Genomic DNA, 19,550 nt, shown 5'->3' with positions numbered 1-19,550 from the left:
GAACGCGCTCAACGCGTCAGTTATATTATACAAGAATCGTGGCCAGATCGTTCCTCGTGGTTGCAAAATTTAAGTATGCCGGTGTTAGAAATAAAATTTCGCGTGTAAGCCTCCAAAGTTACTTATTCGTAATATAGCTTTTAACAGAGTCTATTTCTAAAAGCCCTGTAGAATAAGAATAGCTTATCTCATTAACCACTGGCATTACCAATTTCTATATCGTTTTCCATCGTTCAATTTGCGGTGAATCTCTTTCATAAAAGGATACTCGCAGTACTATAAGCGCAACTATAAGAGAAGCGCACAGAGATATATTAGGCTCGGAATAAGATACGACTCGGAATATTCATGGGTGAATATCCCCGCGTTAAATTTCCGTAAATCTCCGTAAATCACGTGCGCCGTTTGAATTGCCACGGAAGCAAGTAGCGCGAATCGCGAATTGGATTTGATTTCGATCGCGTCCGTGGTCCGGACATTTCTCATTCGAATCGAAGAACATTACATAGGGAAGAGTTCGATCATCGATATTCGTCGATAACGTGTAGCTCGCACCTGCCTACGTGTAAGTAAATGTCACGATTCCTACGTGATACCAATTTTCATTCGCACGTAAATTGGGAACACGCTCGACTGCCGGTTAATTAATAGCGACCAAAATGCATCTCCCTGGCGTCGTGAGAAATTACACCCGCCTCTCACTCTGGCGTCGTCGTCGGCGTCGGCGTCGTCGTACGTAAACCATCTGTCCGGGAGAAAAGGGGGATGGAAGGAGAAAAGCGAATAGCGGGTATAGGTCATAATTCAAAGCGACCTGGCAATTGTCTATTCCGAGGCGAAAAGATATTGGCGATAGCGCCGGTTCCTGCGACCAAAAATATATTGCCGGGCTATGCAAAACCATCGGCTTTCTCTATTATTATCGTTATAAATAAAGACATTGCGGAGGCATAGAGCGGGATAGGTGCCGTCCGCGAAAATAATCGATGACTTTCACGGTAAATGTCACCGCCGATCAACGGACTACCTCCTCCTCCTCCTCCTCCTCCTCTTACCCCGGCGTTGCGTAGGTTGCCTTTACTATATACGAAGGAAAAGAATCGATATCGACTTACTAGGATACAATCTGTTGGATGGTATTTCCGATTTCTATTAAAGCGCCTAAAGATCATCGCAAAGAAAACCTTTCGCCTCGTTCGGCGTCATTCGTCATTACGATTGTCGCGCACGATTTAGTCATAGATACGTAGATTGCCCACGTAATAGATAAATGTTAATCAAGCAGTGGACTTTTTCGATAAGATTACGTAGATAAATGTTTTCTTTTTTCTTCTCTTTTTTTTTTTCGCGTAAACAATGCACGACACGGAGTGTCCGATAAAACGATGCGATAGTACGCTATCTCGCATAATAACCTATGAGGTAACGCGCGTATTATTATGTATACGATAAATAGTAATATGCTTCCAAGTTCATAAAATGGTAGGTCGCAAACATTAGGTTGAGCTCGACTCGATAGGTAAATGCCAGTAAAATGCCGTTAACCAGGACGACGGTCCTGTAAAGTTGGAGAGAGAACGTGGGGTAAGCTCGGACAGTAACCACGAACGTTGGTTTGAGCTAACGTACATATATATGCATAAACTGCCATAGGTAGGATTTTTGCAATAAAACTTTTAATATCGTTCCGGTCGACGTTTCAACGCGCTCGAATTATAACTACTTACTTACACAAAAAGTTTCAGCGGCCAAGTTTTTCGATGAAACTCTTTAAAAACGACGAAGAGGTAGAACGCGCCAGGATTAGAAAAACAAGACGGGTCTCCTTCCGAACCCAAATCTGTACTCTAAATATAGATAAAGTTTTGTTCGACATTTCATCAGGATCGTTATATTATAGACTTTCAGAGTGTTTCCAAAAAATAAACGTACTTTAAAGCAAGAGTTATATTATTCCACGTTAATATTCAGACGAATCAATAACAATGATAATAATCAGTTATGTAAGGCAACCAGACAAGATTCTGTACGGATTGTGGCCCACCCTTGTAAAAGAGTGAACGGGAACGTTGTGGGACGCGTTTCCGAGGCCTACGCGATATCTATGAGCAAAATCGCGCACGCAAGAGAGAGAGAGAGAGAGAGAGAGAGAGACTCGTCGTGTAATTTCGTGCATTATTAGCATAGAGAGCACGAAAGTGTAGGTGGAAATGTTCCCATTGGATATTTCCCGTAGAATAGACGGTATACGCACGAGGTAGGCACCTACGCACTTTGCGAAGGATCCAGAAACGATCCCGGAACGTTTCGATGAAAGGGAGGAGATGGCTACCACCACCTCTGTCCCATGTAGTAATGACTAGTAATAAACGGGCGTGAGAGCAAACGGTCCGTTCATTAGCGTTAATTGTCCTCGAGATAAGGCCGATTTTCGAGGGAAAACCATGGCGTTCGATCGGATGGATGCGTTTCCAGAGAAATATTTGCCTGTCATGTCGCTCGTCCCCTTTTTCCCTTACGAAGAGACTAAAATCAAGTTTTGAAACAAAGCTAAAACAAAAGTATCGTTTAAACGGAATAACTCTATCGACTTTGCGATAAACTCATTGATATCGTATAATAATATTTGGAAAACTCGTTTGCCGAAAGAAAGAAAATGTGTTATTACGTTTCGTTAATAGAGCCAGGGGATAAAGGCAGGGAATTTTTTTAGATAAATGTATTCGCAAAAAAAAGAGGAACAATCGGCTGGAGCCGATTCGCAGCGATAATTGAGCTCCAAAGCCGAGCCCGAAAGCATGGAGGAGTTTTCTTTTCTTTTGTTTTTTTTGTTTTTTTTTGGTTTTTTTTTGGTTTTTTTGCCGAGCCGCGGACAAGAGGCGGCAACTTGCACATACACACCGTCGTCGCCGGCATTGTATGCCATCGGTCAGTTTGAGAAAAGTTTGACAGCTGGCCGAGAGATGAGGACAGTGGATTTCTCTCTCTTCTTCCCAAACAAAGACTCCGATTTTAGCCGAAAATAAAAGCAAATTGCATCAGCTGCATCGGGACTCTCCTTTCTCTCTTCTTTTTCTCCTTCTTCGGGCTTCTCCCACTACGTCCTACGTTTCTTCGAAATCCAACCTTCTCTCGTCCTTTCATTCCTTCGAGGAATTCCACAATGTCCTTTTCAACGTTCTCGTTGGCTATAACCTATGGGTGGTAACGATAGGTACGGCTACCGGACAACCGGATGGAAGGGAAAAACGAGACGCGAGAGAGCGACTTGAATTCCACGAGGCACGCACAAGTATCGCGCTTTAACATCACCCTTCCTCCTCTTTTCTCTTGGATTCTCCGTTTCTCGCGTATCGCGGAGTCTATCGGCGTTCTATCGCTCGGCCACCGTCAACGATTCGAGAAATTCCAAAGGGCGAAAGGGGAAAAAGGATACGACGGCGGCGGCGGCGGCGGCGGCGGCGGCGGCGGCGACGACGAAGAAGAAACTCTCTATTAAAGCACTTGTATAGATTCATTTTTTCTTACTTATATCGAAGATAGAGAAAATAACTCGAGCGAGTGTGTCACCAAGGATCGACCATCCAGATTGCTAAATGAACAACCTTGTCTCGTCCGTCACGTGCAATTAGATTCGGTACGCGTGATTCAAAGTTGAGTTAGGTCGTCCTCGCGAGGAGAAGATATGGTAATGTAGTTTAGCCCGTTACCTTGGGGCTCTTGTCTTCCTCGAGAGAAACGGTAATGCCAGTAACAACGTGACGCGCGGATATCTCCCAAAAGTTATGAACATCATTGAGAGAGCGTCGAGAACCAACGTCCATTCTGAATATGCATGAAGTTTTCTGAATAATGCGGAGAACGTAGAGAACTCGAACGTTAATCCACGTTGGACGCGGTACACTTCTCGAGAGCAATCAACGATCTTTGTCACCATCATCCACGACCGGACTCTTCTCTTCTCCTCCTATGGCATAGAGAGCTATTCGTCTTTGTAAAGGTAGAGCTGCACCACTTATGGTAATATTTCGTGCATCGTGCGACAGCATGCATAATGCAGCCTCGAGACTCCTCCGAAATTTATGCTCCGAATAACAGACCGACTAGCGTAACTCGTGCTCGTGAGAGAGAGAGAGAGAGAGAGAGATAGAGAGAGAGAAGGGAAAACGGTCAACTTCTGTATCCTATGCAGTTCCTACGAGAAACATCTGCTACGAACTTGAAACAGTGACTATTATCCTCGTTCGTCGTGTAAACCATTCTGGATTTCATGAACATCGAAGTGTCTTTGGAGCGTCATCCAAGTGGCAACTGTCTTTAGAGATTCTTGAAAACGGTGTTACCGGCGCTGTCTAACATTTCGACAGAATACTTTACTACTAAAGTGCTACTTGAGAGACGAACAGAGAGAGAGAGAGAGAGAGAGAGAGAGAGAGAGCTAAAGACAATTTTTATCTCGTAACGCAACGGACAATCGATAGTACCATATTACACACGCACACACCCACTCCATATGTATATATATATATATTTTTTTTTTCATATTATATACAAATATCTCGACGAATAAACATCCTACTTTGATAACAAACGGATTAAAAATCATTACGCGTAACGAAAAAGCGAAGCTCACAGGTTTCTCTTGTCTTACGCACGCACGCACGCAAGCAGGGTTGCGAAGCCAAAGGGTAGCTTACCCCTTCGTAAGATTCGCTTACGCGCAACAATTTACGTAACTCTTTGAATATTACGATACTTTTGTGTTCCATCCAAAGACCATCCTTTTAAATACAATTACTAAGTACATTTACGGAAAAGATAGAAATAAAACTAAAGGGAAAAAAAGAAAGAAAAAAAAGATGAAATAGAAAGGAGCAAGCTCCGTTTTCAAGGAAGATGAATTAAAGCGTATCCTAACCTCGGCTTGCCATTGAAGAAAGAGTTCACTCACCGTTGCCGAGATGTGCAGTGTATTCCGAGTAAGCCTGACTCCTCTTGGCAGACGTTAAAATCCAGCTGTATACGCGTCTCCGTCTTTCTCTATCCGTATCCTTCTATCCTTGTCCGCTTGCTTCCACAGTCCGTAAAGAGAACGAGAGAGAGAGAGAGAGAGAGAGAGAGAGAGAGAGAGGGAATGAAAAACGTACAATGTGTGCCGGCCGACGAGACGAGTACACGCGCGCGCGCGAGCAAGCGAGAGAGAGAGAGAGAGAGAGAGAGAGAGACGTAGTCTCCCACGAGAAACTGTAGGACGTAAAAAAAAAAGGGGGGAAAGAAAATAAAGTAAATTGCCACGACGTTACGACGCCGCGATGTCGATGAACGCGAACGACGGGCTACACGATCGACGACGAGGACGACGACGACGACGACGACGGCTGCTGTTGCCGACTACCACACCGTTCTACTGGCGCTACCGCCAATCTACTGCTGCAACGATCGGCGGAGGCGCTGCCCGCGTACTGTGCCGAAGAACCAAACCAGTATGGCGCCCAGCAGCCTTTTCTCCTTCGTCCCAACCTCACCTTCCCCCTCTATCGGACGCCCAGCCGGACTCCCCGCTGCCCGCCTCCCTCAGCCCCATGGCCCCGACCGATCCCACTTTGCGCCCTCTACGAGCGCACCCAACGAAGCTCTTTCTATCTTTCTCTCCGACGTATGTACGTGTTTGCTCTTCGTTCAACGCGCATACCGAGGAGTCTATCACTTTTTTCTTTCTCTCCCTCCCTCGCTAACCCATACAGCGAGTCTTTTTCTCTTTCTCAAGCTCCTTCTATATCTATAACGCTGCCGAGTGTTACCACCGTATATTCTTGTCCTTCTTCCGCTCTCCCTTCTGCTACCTTTCTCTTCCTCTTTCTTATGTTGCACGAAAGATGCGGCTTCGTTCGTCCATCTCTCTCTCTCTCTCTCTCTCTCTCCCCCCCCCCCTCTCTCTCTCTCTCGCTATCTCTCTGTCGGGATTTCACGGAACGACGTAGCACCCATCCTTGTCTGGCCTAACATAATTCTGTCTCATTTCTCAGGGGTTATCCGCCCTTGTCGTATTCCGCCGATCTTTCGACTCTGCGCGCATGCATCACTCCCCTCCAGGATACGTATCGTCTTAGAACAATACGATCAACGTATCTCTTTTTATTATTCCATCTTTGTCGCTTATACCGGTTACCACCTCCCTCGCGCTCTCTCTCTCTCTCTCTCTCTCTCTCTCTCTCTCTCTCTCTCTCTATCGTTTCGCTCTACCAACGAACCATTGCATCTGCTTTTTTCTTCGCGAGCGCGCGTAGGAGCCACGAGTTCTGTTTTCTCTCTCTCTCTCTCTCTCTCTCTCTCTCTCTCTTCGTCCTCTCCGACGGCGTCGAGAAACGTCTTTGTTCTCGTTTGATGGCTGTACGCTTACATCGTCCTCTCTCTCTCTCTTCTGCTTGCTTCGCAAAATAGCTCGGCAGTTTTCTACCCAGCCGACGACGTAGACGTTAAATCGGCGAAAACTTTACGACAACGACGTAAAGCTCTTTCTCTCTCTCTCCTCTTGTTGAGTTGAGAGCAAAAAGAAGATAGACCGTGGTTTTCGCGAGTTTGGCCGCGACACCGGCCCCGGCCGACAACCGGCTCTTCCGTGTGTGCGTGATCCATAGGCGCGTGTTTGCTCCCCTCTTTTCATCTCAGTTCGAAGGGCTGTGTGCTCGCTCGGTTCGTGAACATGAACGAAACACCGAATGAAAATTATAAATCGATCGTCGTTAATAACTCTCTCTGGACGGTGACGCGCGTCGTCGGAAAAAGGGTGATCCTCGTTATTTTGTTTTTCACGGAAACAAATTGTTACCCTTTCCGTACAAGACCGCTAGCGTTCCGTCGCTTTGCTATTTCACTTTTTGTCGTAAAGGAAAATTATTAGTCTGGCAAGGAAGGTAGGAAGGTCGCGTGCATTCTCACGATTACCAACGATCGCACGAATTGGAATGTTAGGAACGATCGTTCACCAACGAAAAGTTTCTACATAATTAGCTACGAGGAGAAAGGAAAGACACATCTTTTCTACGTTATTACTTTCGTTATATGAAACAAGCAAGAGAGAGAGAGAGAGAGAAAAAAAAAAAGAAGAAGGAAAAATAAAAAAAGAAAGAGGAAAGAAAAAAACGCGCAGTTTTAGCAGACGAACGGAGTTGCTATGCTAAAAGTAGCTTCCGGAGCTGCGATCAATTTTGCTTCGTTCGTTTTCCTAACAATCTTCTATATATGCATTTTTATTTAGATCGTTCCCGAGGCTTTATCCGCTTACATCGCGGTCGGCTTTCGATCCGTCTTAAATAACGTAGACCCCTCGTTATCGTTTAATTATTTCGATAGAAATTCTCGTAAGGGACATTTCAAAGATTTCGCCAAAGTGATAGGCGAACGTTCGATCGATCGATCGACCGATCGATCGATCGACCGTCGTTCGTTCGAACGAAGAAAGTGCTACTTTAGATATTCGCCTTACGTTAATCCCATCGTTAGCTATCGTTAATAAATACTTATTAGTTCGTTAGGAGAACGTTAATCGTCGATGATAAGATCGAGCGTTTTAAATAGCGATTACGTTTATCTATTTTTATCGATTTTTCCTAACGAAATATCTATCTACACCCGACTCTACTCAACTTCGAATCTCATTTTTTCACGTACGTAAGATTTTTCCCCGAAACGTAACATTTTCTTTTCTAAGAGTCGTTGCATCGGCAGATAGTTGGGCGCGGTTGCTTGCGATATAACATCTCGTCGAGAAGAATTCGAAATCGGAGTTAATAGGAAGAAACGAAGGCGAGAGGTAAAAAAGAGAGGGCTATACGCAGAAAGGGGATAGAGGCCGACTCGTTTGCGCGGTTCGCTCCCTTTTCATCTCCATGGTTGCGGGCCTTCAGTGATACTCAACCTTGACAGATATATCTGCCCTCGTAATTGCGTCAAATTCTTCCTGATCGAAGTGTGATCTTCGATCGCTTCGACAATGAACGCTTCGATAAATAAAACGATAGCCATTCGAACGGAGTTTCGAATCTATAAAGTTCAGTCCACCATGTCGGCTAACGGCCGAATTACCTTTCAACGAGATCACGTACTTACGTACTTGCATATGATTCATCGTATGTGCGTATTGCACTCGTACCGACTGATACGAATTCTAAGAGAACGAAACTAACGAACGTCTATGGATTCTTAATTAGAGTAACGGAATTATTCCCGAGGAATGTCTGCGCGTCTATATACGTCTATATATTCTATATGTCTCTTCGAACTAATTTTATTTCCTCGAACGTCGATTCTCATGACGTTCTTCCCTCCTCGTTTCTAGTATCATCGAAACTTTTGTTTCTGCTACGTCGCGGAATTCAGAGGCGGCAGAGGCAAACAGAGAGAGAGAGAGAGAGAGAGAGAGCGGGAGGAACTTTACGGTAGGCGATCGCGTAAAAACGTCCTTTCAGGACTTTTTTTTGCACGTATCGAAGAAGCAAACCGCACGCGTCCTTTGTTCTTTAGGAAGAAATTCGTTCGCTCTATATCGCCAACTTCCCCTTTCTATAGAACCATATTACTCTCCCTACTGTCCCGGCCTAAATCTATTCCCCTCTATTTCCTTCTGCTACCGTTTCTTCTACAATGTTTCTCTCTCTCTCTCTCTCTCTCTCTCTCTCTCTTTCTCTCTTTCTCTCTTTCTCTCTTTCTCTCGCTCTCGCTCTGCAAGCTCGGTCGATCGTTTAAAGAAAACAAAGAAAGAAATATAGAGCAGCGAAGAAGACGTATCGTATCTGGAAATATTTTTCTGAAATTTCTTTCCTTAAAGAAAACTTTCTATAGGCGCTAACAGAGCAGCTTCCAACTGGAATGAATTTCGTTCTCGTTGAATTCGTTTTGCCTTAAGCGTTTGCATTTTGGATAAAACTCGCGAGAAAAAAAAAAGAAATGATCGAAAGTAATCTTAGGCGATGAGAAAACTACTAGGAGGAAGCTAGCCGATGGTAGGGAGAGAGAGAGAGAGAGAGCATGCTAGCTACGGCATGGTAGCTTCTTTACGATTTCGCAAACGGAGAGTGCATTTCGCTGGGAATAAGAAAAAAGTCCTTTCTCGCTGATATTTCCCGGACGAACGAATCTCAGATGGCGCGTCTTGAGAAAACTCAATTTCTTTCCTTTGAGAGAAAAATGGAAACGGTATCGAAATGATTTTTTACTTTGGTATTTCTCGAGACTCTGTCTCTTATGCCTTTCTCGACGTTGCGATACTACTGATTTGAATTGCATGGATAACGCGAACGTCTTTAACGTTTCAAAAGGAAAGAATTTCGATAATTTAATTGAAAACGATCGATGACGCTCGAGGAAGGTCTGCCACGGTATGAAGCTTTTCTCCGTCTTCCGTCTTGGCATTGCGATGCGCACATTCTCTCCAACTGGCAAAAAATTTAATTAGCTTCCTATCTACCTACCACCATATTCCGTTAGAATACCGCGGAGAAAACAATAAGTAAGTTTCCCTCGGCGCATACAACGTATAACATTTTCATAGAGTTTTACGATATTCAACGGTGGACGAAAGAAAAATTAATTATCCGACCCTTATCGTACGACGAGTCCCAACGACGAGTTCTTTTGTCACTGTCGTGAATTGTCCTTAAATATTCCTTTACGTTTATTTCCACCTACGAAAAAATCCCTAATAAAGTTTTTCGACCGGACCGGAATCGTAATTAAAATCATTGCTCCTTAATTTAACGGATAAACGATTAGAATTTCGTCGCCGTTGCGAAGGAGAATCATCGGTACAATTTCGAACGGCTTTCCCGGGGAAGGAGACACGCCCCCATGACGAACGACGAATTTCGATTTCGTTCGTCCGGACGGGCCGACAATTAAAGAAGATGCGTAGGTAGAGACGCGAGAACTAATCATCCTCAGGATCGCTCACCAGACCCATATCGAGCCATAACCCCTCCTAATATATTTCTTTTCTAATCTAATTACGATAACGATGGATAAAAAAACTTTATCGTGTCGTCAAAATAGATCGAACTTACGAGCCATAGAAATAATTCATGTAACGCGGAAGGATAATGAAAAAGAAAAAATTCGCAATAAAAGAATCGCAATAGGTTAAACTAGATATACAAAGATATGCCTCTGTAGGAATGGCCGGATAGATATTGAATACATCAAAGGGAAATAGGCTCTTCTTGAGGGTGGTTCGGATCGACCTAATTTTCCGACCTAAAGGAGCCGCTTTATACGTCGGCTTTTATTTAACCATTCCCAACGATCTCTCGTACCTAACGAACCGTGTATCGACGACGAGTTCAAGTACGAGAGTTCAAATCGATATCCATTAATCAACGTATCGTTAACTACGATCCTTTCTGCGACAAATTTCATTGTCTCTCTGCGCGTTCCTAAATAAGAAAGGTGAATAAGAAGAGAATACATAAATCGTATGATTCTCGTTTACGTCGAAGGTAGAAAACGACGTAACCAATAGACGGCGTAGTACCGTCTGCCATCAAAGAACTCTTCTCTACTTCGTTTCTTTCGTTGTCTCGTTTTCTTCGCTCGTTCTTCAAGCGCGACATTCAAGGAAACAAATGTAGCCCCTGCGAAAAAGCATACCTCTCCGATTCTATTATAATCCATAAATAAACGTACTAATGTTCGTGGATTTATTTAAACGCGAGGATTACTTTTCTCCCACGCTGACCAATAACAACGTTTCTCTCTTTCCGCGTAAACTCCGCGATTTCAAGTACTCGTACTATATAATATTTATTTAAAGATTTCGCGGATAAACACGCTTTCGAGATACGAGACAAACTTAACAAGACGAGCGAAACTATATGACGATATAAACGGAGATTTATTTTTCAAGGAGGAGGGGAGGAGGCGCGCCCGAACGAGCCATCATCTCGAGTGATGATTCACCGACGATCTTGAAGAAGTTGCGTACATCGACGCATTTATCTCGCTAACTCTGTACAAATAACTATTTATTGGGCGAATTTATCGGATAGTTTTAAAGCTATCTCCGATATGGTCTATTATTTTGGCACGAGTTCTTCAAATAGGAGAGGGCCCTATCGCGATGCCTACCTGAAATCCAAACATCGACGGTCCTTTGCCAACTAGGGACACGTACTACGCCGAGGACGCGCAAGATTCACGTCTCGGCTGACTAATCTTGGTCCAGGGCCAACCTGCGCCAACCGTAGAGCCGCCTGTGCGTTCCGCGTGCGTTCGTACGTGAACGGACTCGCGACCCTCTTAAAGTTATTTATATCGGAATACGTTCGAGCCCTGTTCGAGATACCAAAGGAACTAACGAACACGAACGTTCGAACGCGTTGGTACGGACCAAGGATAACCAAAGCGAGTGTACACTAGCGATTCGAAATAATACGTTTGCGAAAAATAAATTAATTTCAGAGAAACGGTGCTATTGAAGGAAGCTTTAGCGCTAGCGCGCGCGCGCGCTCTCTCTCTCTCTCCCTCTCTCTCCCTCTCTCTTTTCTAAGAACGCGAATTGGTATTAAGATGGCGAAACGCGATTCGCCAATGGTTCACAAGTGCCGCGCGAAATGGGAATTAACGATTGTTGCGATTAAACGGGTTAATGAACGAAGGCACGCGATATCGCCACGTTTTACTTCGGTTATTAACCCTTCTTCTAATTACAAAATAGCTTAGTCCGCTCTATCCGAAGGAAAGAATCTAAAGTAGAATCGCGTTCGATCTCGTCTTGCAAAAATTCTCGCTAGAGAAGAGGTATAAGAATGCGTTTAGTTGGAATAACGTCGATGAAGGAACGCGGACGCGCTCTCCGGATACATTAGGTCAAGTATCAGGGCGAAAAAAGGCACTCCTTGTGCATGCTTCGCGCGTAATTAAAAGAGGCTGCGCCTAGTTCCGATTGTTCGTCGTGCGCGAAGCGACGCCACGGAGGGAGGAAAAGAGAATAGAGGGAGAGGGAGAGGGGGGGAGAGAGAGAGAGAGAGAGAGAGAAAAGAAAGAAAAAAAGGAGGAGTACACGTAGGTATCCGCGTACGTACACGTATATTTTATTATATATATTCCCGTTGGCCATGCACGTATTACGCCATTGTTCCCCGTAATGGTTGGTCGAAGAGAGCAGGATGTCAACGCTATTACGAATGCACGCGTATCCCAAGCATGAACATAATCCCAACACACAAAACATTAACCCACTTTTCTTTAATCGCAAATGCAATCTGCGATCGTTCGAGTTCAACGTCTCGTTTCGAGCTGTTAGTACTTAATTGCATTTTCCTATCCTCCCCGCGTATCCATCTCTTTTGCCCTCCCTGCGAGCACTTTCATCTCCATTCTCATCTTTCTTACCACCACCGCCATCACGAAATTCACGACAATAGTTATTATCTATATCGCGACTTTACGCTCCGAATTAATCTTTGCACACGAGCTCGTACAAGATGCACAACTTATGTTACGCTACGAGATCTTTTTTTTCTCCTTCTTCGACCAAGGACGATTCCCTTTGATCTCTCGGAGAAAAGTCTCTGGTGAAAGATCCCGACGAGAATATTACGTACCCGCTCGCCGGCCGAACCTCGATTATCGTCGGAGATTCAAAACGTTCGATACTCTATGTCATTCTATATGCATAGATACAGCTCTACCTGCACATTACGTAGATATGTATGGACGCCTATAAACTTGAAGGTAAACTATCGAACTAAACGTTCTAACGCTCTGATCTCTGATCGCTAACTCGTCAACTACCAATTTCTATGCCGATTGTTTCTTCCTCGCAACGATGAATAGTTTCAACGAAGAATTGGCTGCGATGCTGCACGAGACTTTTGTCGACGTTCTTATTCCACTATTGCTTCGAGTTGCGAGAAAGCCAATCATAGACATATATACGTATACATATAGATATATATGCGCGCGTATTAATATGTATTTGCATAATAACGATTAATCGCATTAGCGTTATACCAAACGATTATACCAACGATTCCCCAATTACCGGTCGTACGTACGTACATACGTTCGTAGAGTTTACGCGTCGGATATCTGTAAGCTTAAGAGCGAGCATAAAAGGAAAACGGGACAAAGTTTGTTGGGTCGTTTTCGTTCTTCGACAAATGATCTCCCGTGGCGTTGGTACATCTAGCAAGTAAATTGTCTTCATCGGTATTCCGTGAACGGACAGTGCCAAGGGAGAGAGAGCCAATTATCCTTATTCATGCGATTCCATGCCACGGCATCTTTTGTCGCGCGATCTCGTATGCACCTGGAATGCCTCTTTCTTTCTCTCTCTCTCTCTCGAGAGAGAGAGGCGTCGATGCTGGAAATTAGCCTGCATGAGTCACGCAGCCCCATCCTATTTTCAAGTGCGTTTACGAAATCAATTGCGTGTGTCGGTTACATCCGGCACGACCATATAGAGCTCCTAAATACCTTTTTCGTCACCTCCCCAAGCACACCTTTTCCTACCTCCTCCAGTACAACCGCGACATTCTTACCTACGACTTTTATCCGTTTGATCGTCGCTTTAACTTTTTCAACCATCAACGGCTATTTTGACTCATCGCTTTCTTTTCGTCTAATATTAATTTGATAAATGGCCGATCGAACGATTCATTATACGCACGTCTAAATATATAATCCTAATAAAGGAAAAAGTGTTAAACTGTGAAAGTATATGAGCCGAATATATGAAGCGGTAACGTTCGAATAATTGGATCCGTGTAGGCTAGGCGTCTTCGAGGCGTCTCGAAGACGCCTCGAAGACGCCTGAAAGACGCCTCGGCGAGAGAGAAGGCAGCCCACTCTGCTCGATCAATTTATTTCCTCTCGCGAAGAGGCTCGCGATGATTAAACTCTGATATCGCAAACAACAACGACGACGACGACGACGACGACGACGACGACAAACAAATGGAAGCTTTTGACTCCCAATGAATTTGATTTTTGCGTCTGTTGCGACAACAATGAAGCCACGTCGAAAGCTATGCTCTGGAGGAAAGGAAAAAAAAAAGAAATCTTTTTCTTTCGTACAAGAGATTTTTCATGATAACACGCTTATCACGGAAATATTCCTGTGTACATTTCTATGCACGAGCGTCGGCATAAATCGCGTCGACGTTCTTAGAACGTTCTGCCACTTGAGAGCGGTCTCGTTAGATCCGAGATGTAATCCGGTATAACGTACGAGATAAGTGTCCTCCTTTTTTTCTTTTTCGAACCCGAAGAAATAGCACTTGACGATCGAGAAACCGCGCGAGAACGGCTCGTTAATAGAAATGTCTCTTTAATATATTAGAAAAGAAAGGGATTATTAGAAAAAAAGAAAAAAAAAAAAGAAAAGAAAAAAGCATGAAAGGACGATAAAGTTTTGAATCGATTTCTTCGTAAAAGGAAAATGAATTTTGATTCGGTAACCAAGGCAAGTGCCTGTTGCAAAGGAAGGCACTGCAGAGTCGCGACCACCCATTGCCATTTGCTACCGCTAGGAAGGAAAGCTCGCTAAAAATAGGGGCCCTGCCGACCGTATGCCCCGCTCGCAAAACCAAATGGAGAAACCAAGAAACTGCTCCTCCTGCAACGTATCGGTTGCAGCAAGCAACGTCTTTTCTTCGAAAATGAACCTTCTTCGATATAGGTAATACTCTCGTCTACGAAAGACTTCCTTCTCTTCCGTCGACGGAGTGTGTTTATTTATATATGCATAGGCACGCATGCACGTATAAGCAGGAGGCACATAAAACGTAGCACACACTCTCGATCGAGAGTTTAAATCGCTAGGAAAATCATTGAAATCGTCGATTTCGTGACGCAACAACGATCGAACGGATTTACCTAGGATGCAACAGCCGAGACTATTCGAGTGCTATCTATCAAGACCGAATAGATGCATATATGTGTCTACGACGTAGGAAGGAGTTAAAGTCAATTTTTCGGCGAGTAATAAAAGACGCGTTTATTGACGTTACGAAAATACACGTAGCCGAGTCGAGGTCGCGACTCCAATTTGAAAACGTCCACTTCCAAATTCGAAACTTTCAAATATAAGAGCAATAGTTGGAGCAACGTTTACGGCTAAACGATTATTCTTCATAATTACAACTTTGATAATTGAGATATTCTAATCGTTAACGAGAAGAGCGATTCGTTTGTCGTCGGATATTCCCCTCTTCGTCGTTAGCCGAAGCATCGTTATCAGGTATTGTTTTATAAAGCGCGGTCATTTTCAAATACCATGCGAATAATAATAATAATAATAATAATAATAATAATAATAATACGCAAGAGTTAACGAGCCGTTCCAGTGTCGTTGTTAACGACCGCACTAATTTAGCGATTACGCGTGGATCGATCGAGAAATTCAGGCGCGATATGAAATAACCTTCTTCGATGGCACAACGGTTATTGTTTAACTAATACAGAATATGAAGCATCGTTAATCAAATTACCTATTATTTTATCCGATATTCGTTCGATCGAATCGCGTCTCGTTAGAATCCTCTCTGTTCCTCTTGGATTATAAATTACGTTCGCTATCGATAGGAGGAAGCGTCAAATCTTTCCCGGAGACGTCAATGAATCCTAATCGATTCTAATATTTTAACGGCGTCGCTAGCGCGTTGCCCTATTAAATTCTTGACATTTCTGCCATTACGAATTATCCTTTATATATATATTCGTATCTATTGTCAAATATATTACAAGTTATAAACTTTCCAACATACTCGATCGAACGAGTAGCGCTACGGATTAAATATAGATGAATATGCATAAATATGAATTTGTTGTCCGTATGCGACGTGGGACTAGGTTGACGCGAACGAACGTTAAACAATGTTTCTGCGACGAAGCCAAAATGTAAGTGGTGCGAAATCCGGACCGCGCGAGTTGGTAGGCGAGGCGAGATAAATCAGGAAGAACGCGTCATCCTAATGTAATGATATCGCTCGTATCTCGGACACCTCCGGATGATATTCGATTTGAGCTTTCGCGAGCGAGAAGCTGCGAGAAGCCGAGAAGAGGTGGCCATTCACCCCGGCAGTCTCAGAATAACTGCATACCTATTTGCCCGGGGTAAAGCAGTCAGTGGTGCACACGCAATATTATTTCCCTAGGAGCCTCCCTGAAATCGCGAACGCCGAACTCGCGCTGTACGATTTTCTTAGAAATATCATCCTTTATCCTCGCGAAACGGCCGACAACTATCGCATATATCGATTAACGAGGAATCATTATTATATAGACGAATACGAACGTAAAACTTGCTCGAGGCATCGTAGCATCTCCGTAACATACATGTGCGCGCATATACATATGTATATGTATATGTATATATATATATATATATATACATATACACACACACACACACACACACACACACACACACACATATATATGCATCTGAATTCGTCGAGTACTAGGATAAAGTCGCTCTACGTTAGGCATTAGAAAGGATGACACTGGCAAAGTTGAAAGTCACTGTCAGTTCGAGTAGACATTATTTGTGATACATTGAAAAGGAGCGAACCAAGTCGAGACGGCGTGGAATTTCCGGGTTGCGTTTGAGCTAACGCAGCGCTCTTTTCGAAAAAGCTTTCGACCGAAAGCGACTTGTCGTCGAAGATAGCACGACGAAAAGCACCTGGGATATTTTTATCGGGGACCGCTTAGAATACGTCGAAAGTTATAGAACGGAGTCTTAGCAAAGCAGATAAAAAAAGATATCAGAATGCTTCGAAAAGCTTAAAGTTGAGAGACTCTGTGAAAGGGACACGAATATGGTAAGCTTCTCCGATAACACTCGCGACTAACAACGCGTGGATATAGATCGTACGGTTCTAACCTTCGATTTGGGAACGTGAAGAATTGGAAACGTGAATGGTGCCAATTTTTTTTTGTTATCATTCGATTTTACCATATTCTTTGATCGACCTCATCGATCATTCGTCTTATTTCTAGTTCGAAGAAGGTTATTATTTTTTCTTCGACCATCTATTACAGCAACTGTCTGTCTAGATACGTGCAAGCGTACGTGTATCAAGGATCTTTAAAAGAGATGCAGCTGTCGGTTCTTTGTCGCATAAGGTCGTCGATTATCGTGCACGCAAAGAATTATGTCGAGCGTTACTTGCCCTGGAAGATCGCTGACGTCGCGCTTTCGTGGAAGTTATTTTCAAGACAAGAGACTTGGCACTATCGAGTGCTATACGCGAAACACATTCTACAGTGGAAAGAAGAAAAAGAAGATATGACATTTCATCGTAACCACCGCATTTTTTAAAGAACTTTCTCTCTCTCTCTCTCTCTCTCTCTGATTGAGAAGCAGTATCCTGGAAAAATTAATTCGGTGAAACATCGTATCTCTCTTTGCTTATCTTCTTCATCCCTTTCCATTTTTCGATAATAATTCTTTCGAGGGCATTGCTTTTCTTATTTACCAAAGATTCTCCAGGCGACCCAATTTTGAAAGTGGCTTCAAAATCTTCTCGAGAAAACATATTTTAGGGCATATTACGTGAAAACGGGTATTAATGAAAACAATTAAAATTCTCTTTCAAGATCGGGTCTTCGATTTCACCTTTAATACAGCGTTCCATTTCTTCCCTTCGAATGGCGAACACAACTTGAGAAATACGAAACTCTCGTGGTTTCTACTCGCAAAGTTTCATTTGGCCTCGTCTTGCGTCGTGGAAAGTTCGAAGGCTTCCATCTCTCTCTCTCTCTCTCTCTCTCTCTCTCTCTCTCTCTCTCGACTCCTCTCGTTCGCCTCGACGAGATTCTTAAACGTTTGCGTCCGTTGCACGGAATACTAAGGGCCGCCGCATCCGCCGCACTTCCCTTTAGATTCTCGCACATTCATTCGGTAGCTTTGTGCATTGCACGCGCACTGCCGCGGCTTTATCTTTCCCTTCTCCATCGTTCCCAACAGGCAGTCTCTCTCTCTCTCTCTCTCTCTCTCTAACGTGCTGCTTCGTGATTATCGTCTCCGTCTCTCGAATCTTCTCCTTCTTCTTTAGCATCTTCCTTCGCGATAAGGGAAATTTCTTTCGTAAGAAAGCTGCCAAAGGAATAGATATTTATAGCGGTTGAAGCGAAAATTAGGATAGAAAGGATGTCAAACTCGATCGATGTCGAGTCGTGGCATCGCGCAACCTAAATACGTATATATAGTGATTATAAACGGAGAATTTTTTTATACGAGCATGCATCGACCCAACAGACAAATATACTCTCTTAAATTCCGTAGGTGCTCTTATCTCTTATCGATATAATCTCTTTCTATGTCATTCTCAAATACTCGGGAACGAGTACATGAGCACGTGCCTGCATAGACGTTTAACAAGATGTTTTATATATCACGCGTAAAACCAGCATATTTGTCCAACCAGAGGTAATAATGGAGGTAATCGGAGTTACGTTTCATCCACCTTAAGCACTTACGCGTGCTTATATATCAAAGAATATACAGTCGAGTGTGCAGACCTAACGTTCTATACGTGGTGATTTAGAAAGAAACAAACAGATGCGATAAAATTCGAGGAGAACACCTCGACCGACATAAGGGAAAATCCCGGCATCTCCATTTCTGGAAAAATTTTCTATTATCGGATCGGGATAGTACCTAATAATGATGTAAGATCTTACGTCGGCGAGATCTTTTCGTTTCAAGAATCAATTTTTTAAGATATACCTTACGTCGTATATAATATATATATATATATATATCCCTTCTTTGATCCCTTTTTTCTTTTGCTTTTTAGCAAAAATCGAATTACCTTTGCTCGAGCACGCCGTAATGGAGAATCCACGTCGCGGTAATTCAAAGTCATAAAATAGAATAGTAATGCACTTTTACGTTTTTCTCCTAACGGTAGAACGATGGACGTCGGCTATTTTTTTTGTTTTGTTTTTTTTTCTTTCTTTTTTGTTTGTTTTTTTGTTTTTTTGTAAAAAAGAAAGAAAAAATCTACGATAAAATGCGGAAAATGTGTTTTGAAAAAAGAAGAAGGAAAATGTAGAAGAGCGGAAGCTTTTAAAAAAATTGCAGGTCGAGCGCCAAGCAAATCGGATGCGTGACCATAACAAATTTAAATGTAAACCTAGGAAAGGAACTTTTGGATCACCGTGTACATGGACGACACTCGCTGATAGATGTAACGAGACCGTTTCCCTCTCTCGTTCTCTTCGGAGTGGCAAATATGCGTTAATTCTTGTTAACGGTTAGGAGTCGCGCTTTTATTCCGCAAGGCAAACACGTTGTGCGCGAAAGAGAGAGAGAGAGAGAGAGAGAGAGAGAGAGAGAGAGAGCTTGGCGAGAACGCCGATGTAGAAACACGAGAACGAGCGATTGGAGAGATACAGAAAAAGAAAATCCTATAAAGTAAAGAGGTTTTTTTCCTCGTTCCGTTACATCGTCGTAGGATCCCCAAAAACGCGAAGCTTTTAGAGCTCGTTGCAGCAGCAGCAGCAGCAGCAGCATTTCCTTCTTTTTCTCTTTCTTTTCCATTTAT

The 19,550-nt window shown here is 43.3% G+C and overlaps 1 protein-coding gene across 4 annotated transcripts in view; it reads right to left on the bottom strand.

Annotated features, from left to right (window-relative positions):
- Positions 1–17,651, bottom strand: part of LOC124956506 (dystroglycan 1-like) — a 44,218-nt gene extending 26,567 nt beyond the window's left edge. For 2 of the 4 annotated variants that reach the window (XM_047512409.1, XM_047512413.1), the window contains exon 1: positions 4,952–5,448. Coding sequence is in view for 2 of the 4 variants with exons in the window: in XM_047512407.1 (XP_047368363.1) it covers positions 17,618–17,636 (19 nt within the window). In the remaining 2 variants the exon portion in view is untranslated. Of the gene's footprint in view, positions 1–4,918; positions 5,449–17,617 lie in introns of those variants that run through there. The other 2 variants (XM_047512407.1, XM_047512408.1) reach the window with 2 other exon arrangements.
- Positions 17,652–19,550: the final 1,899 nt, after the last annotated feature.

This window comes from Vespa velutina, chromosome 22, assembly GCF_912470025.1.
Source record: "Vespa velutina chromosome 22, iVesVel2.1, whole genome shotgun sequence".
NCBI classification, from domain to species: Eukaryota; Metazoa; Arthropoda; class Insecta; order Hymenoptera; family Vespidae; genus Vespa; species Vespa velutina.
Note: the sequence above shows the minus strand (reverse complement) of the source record. Positions and strands in the feature narration are given on the sequence as shown.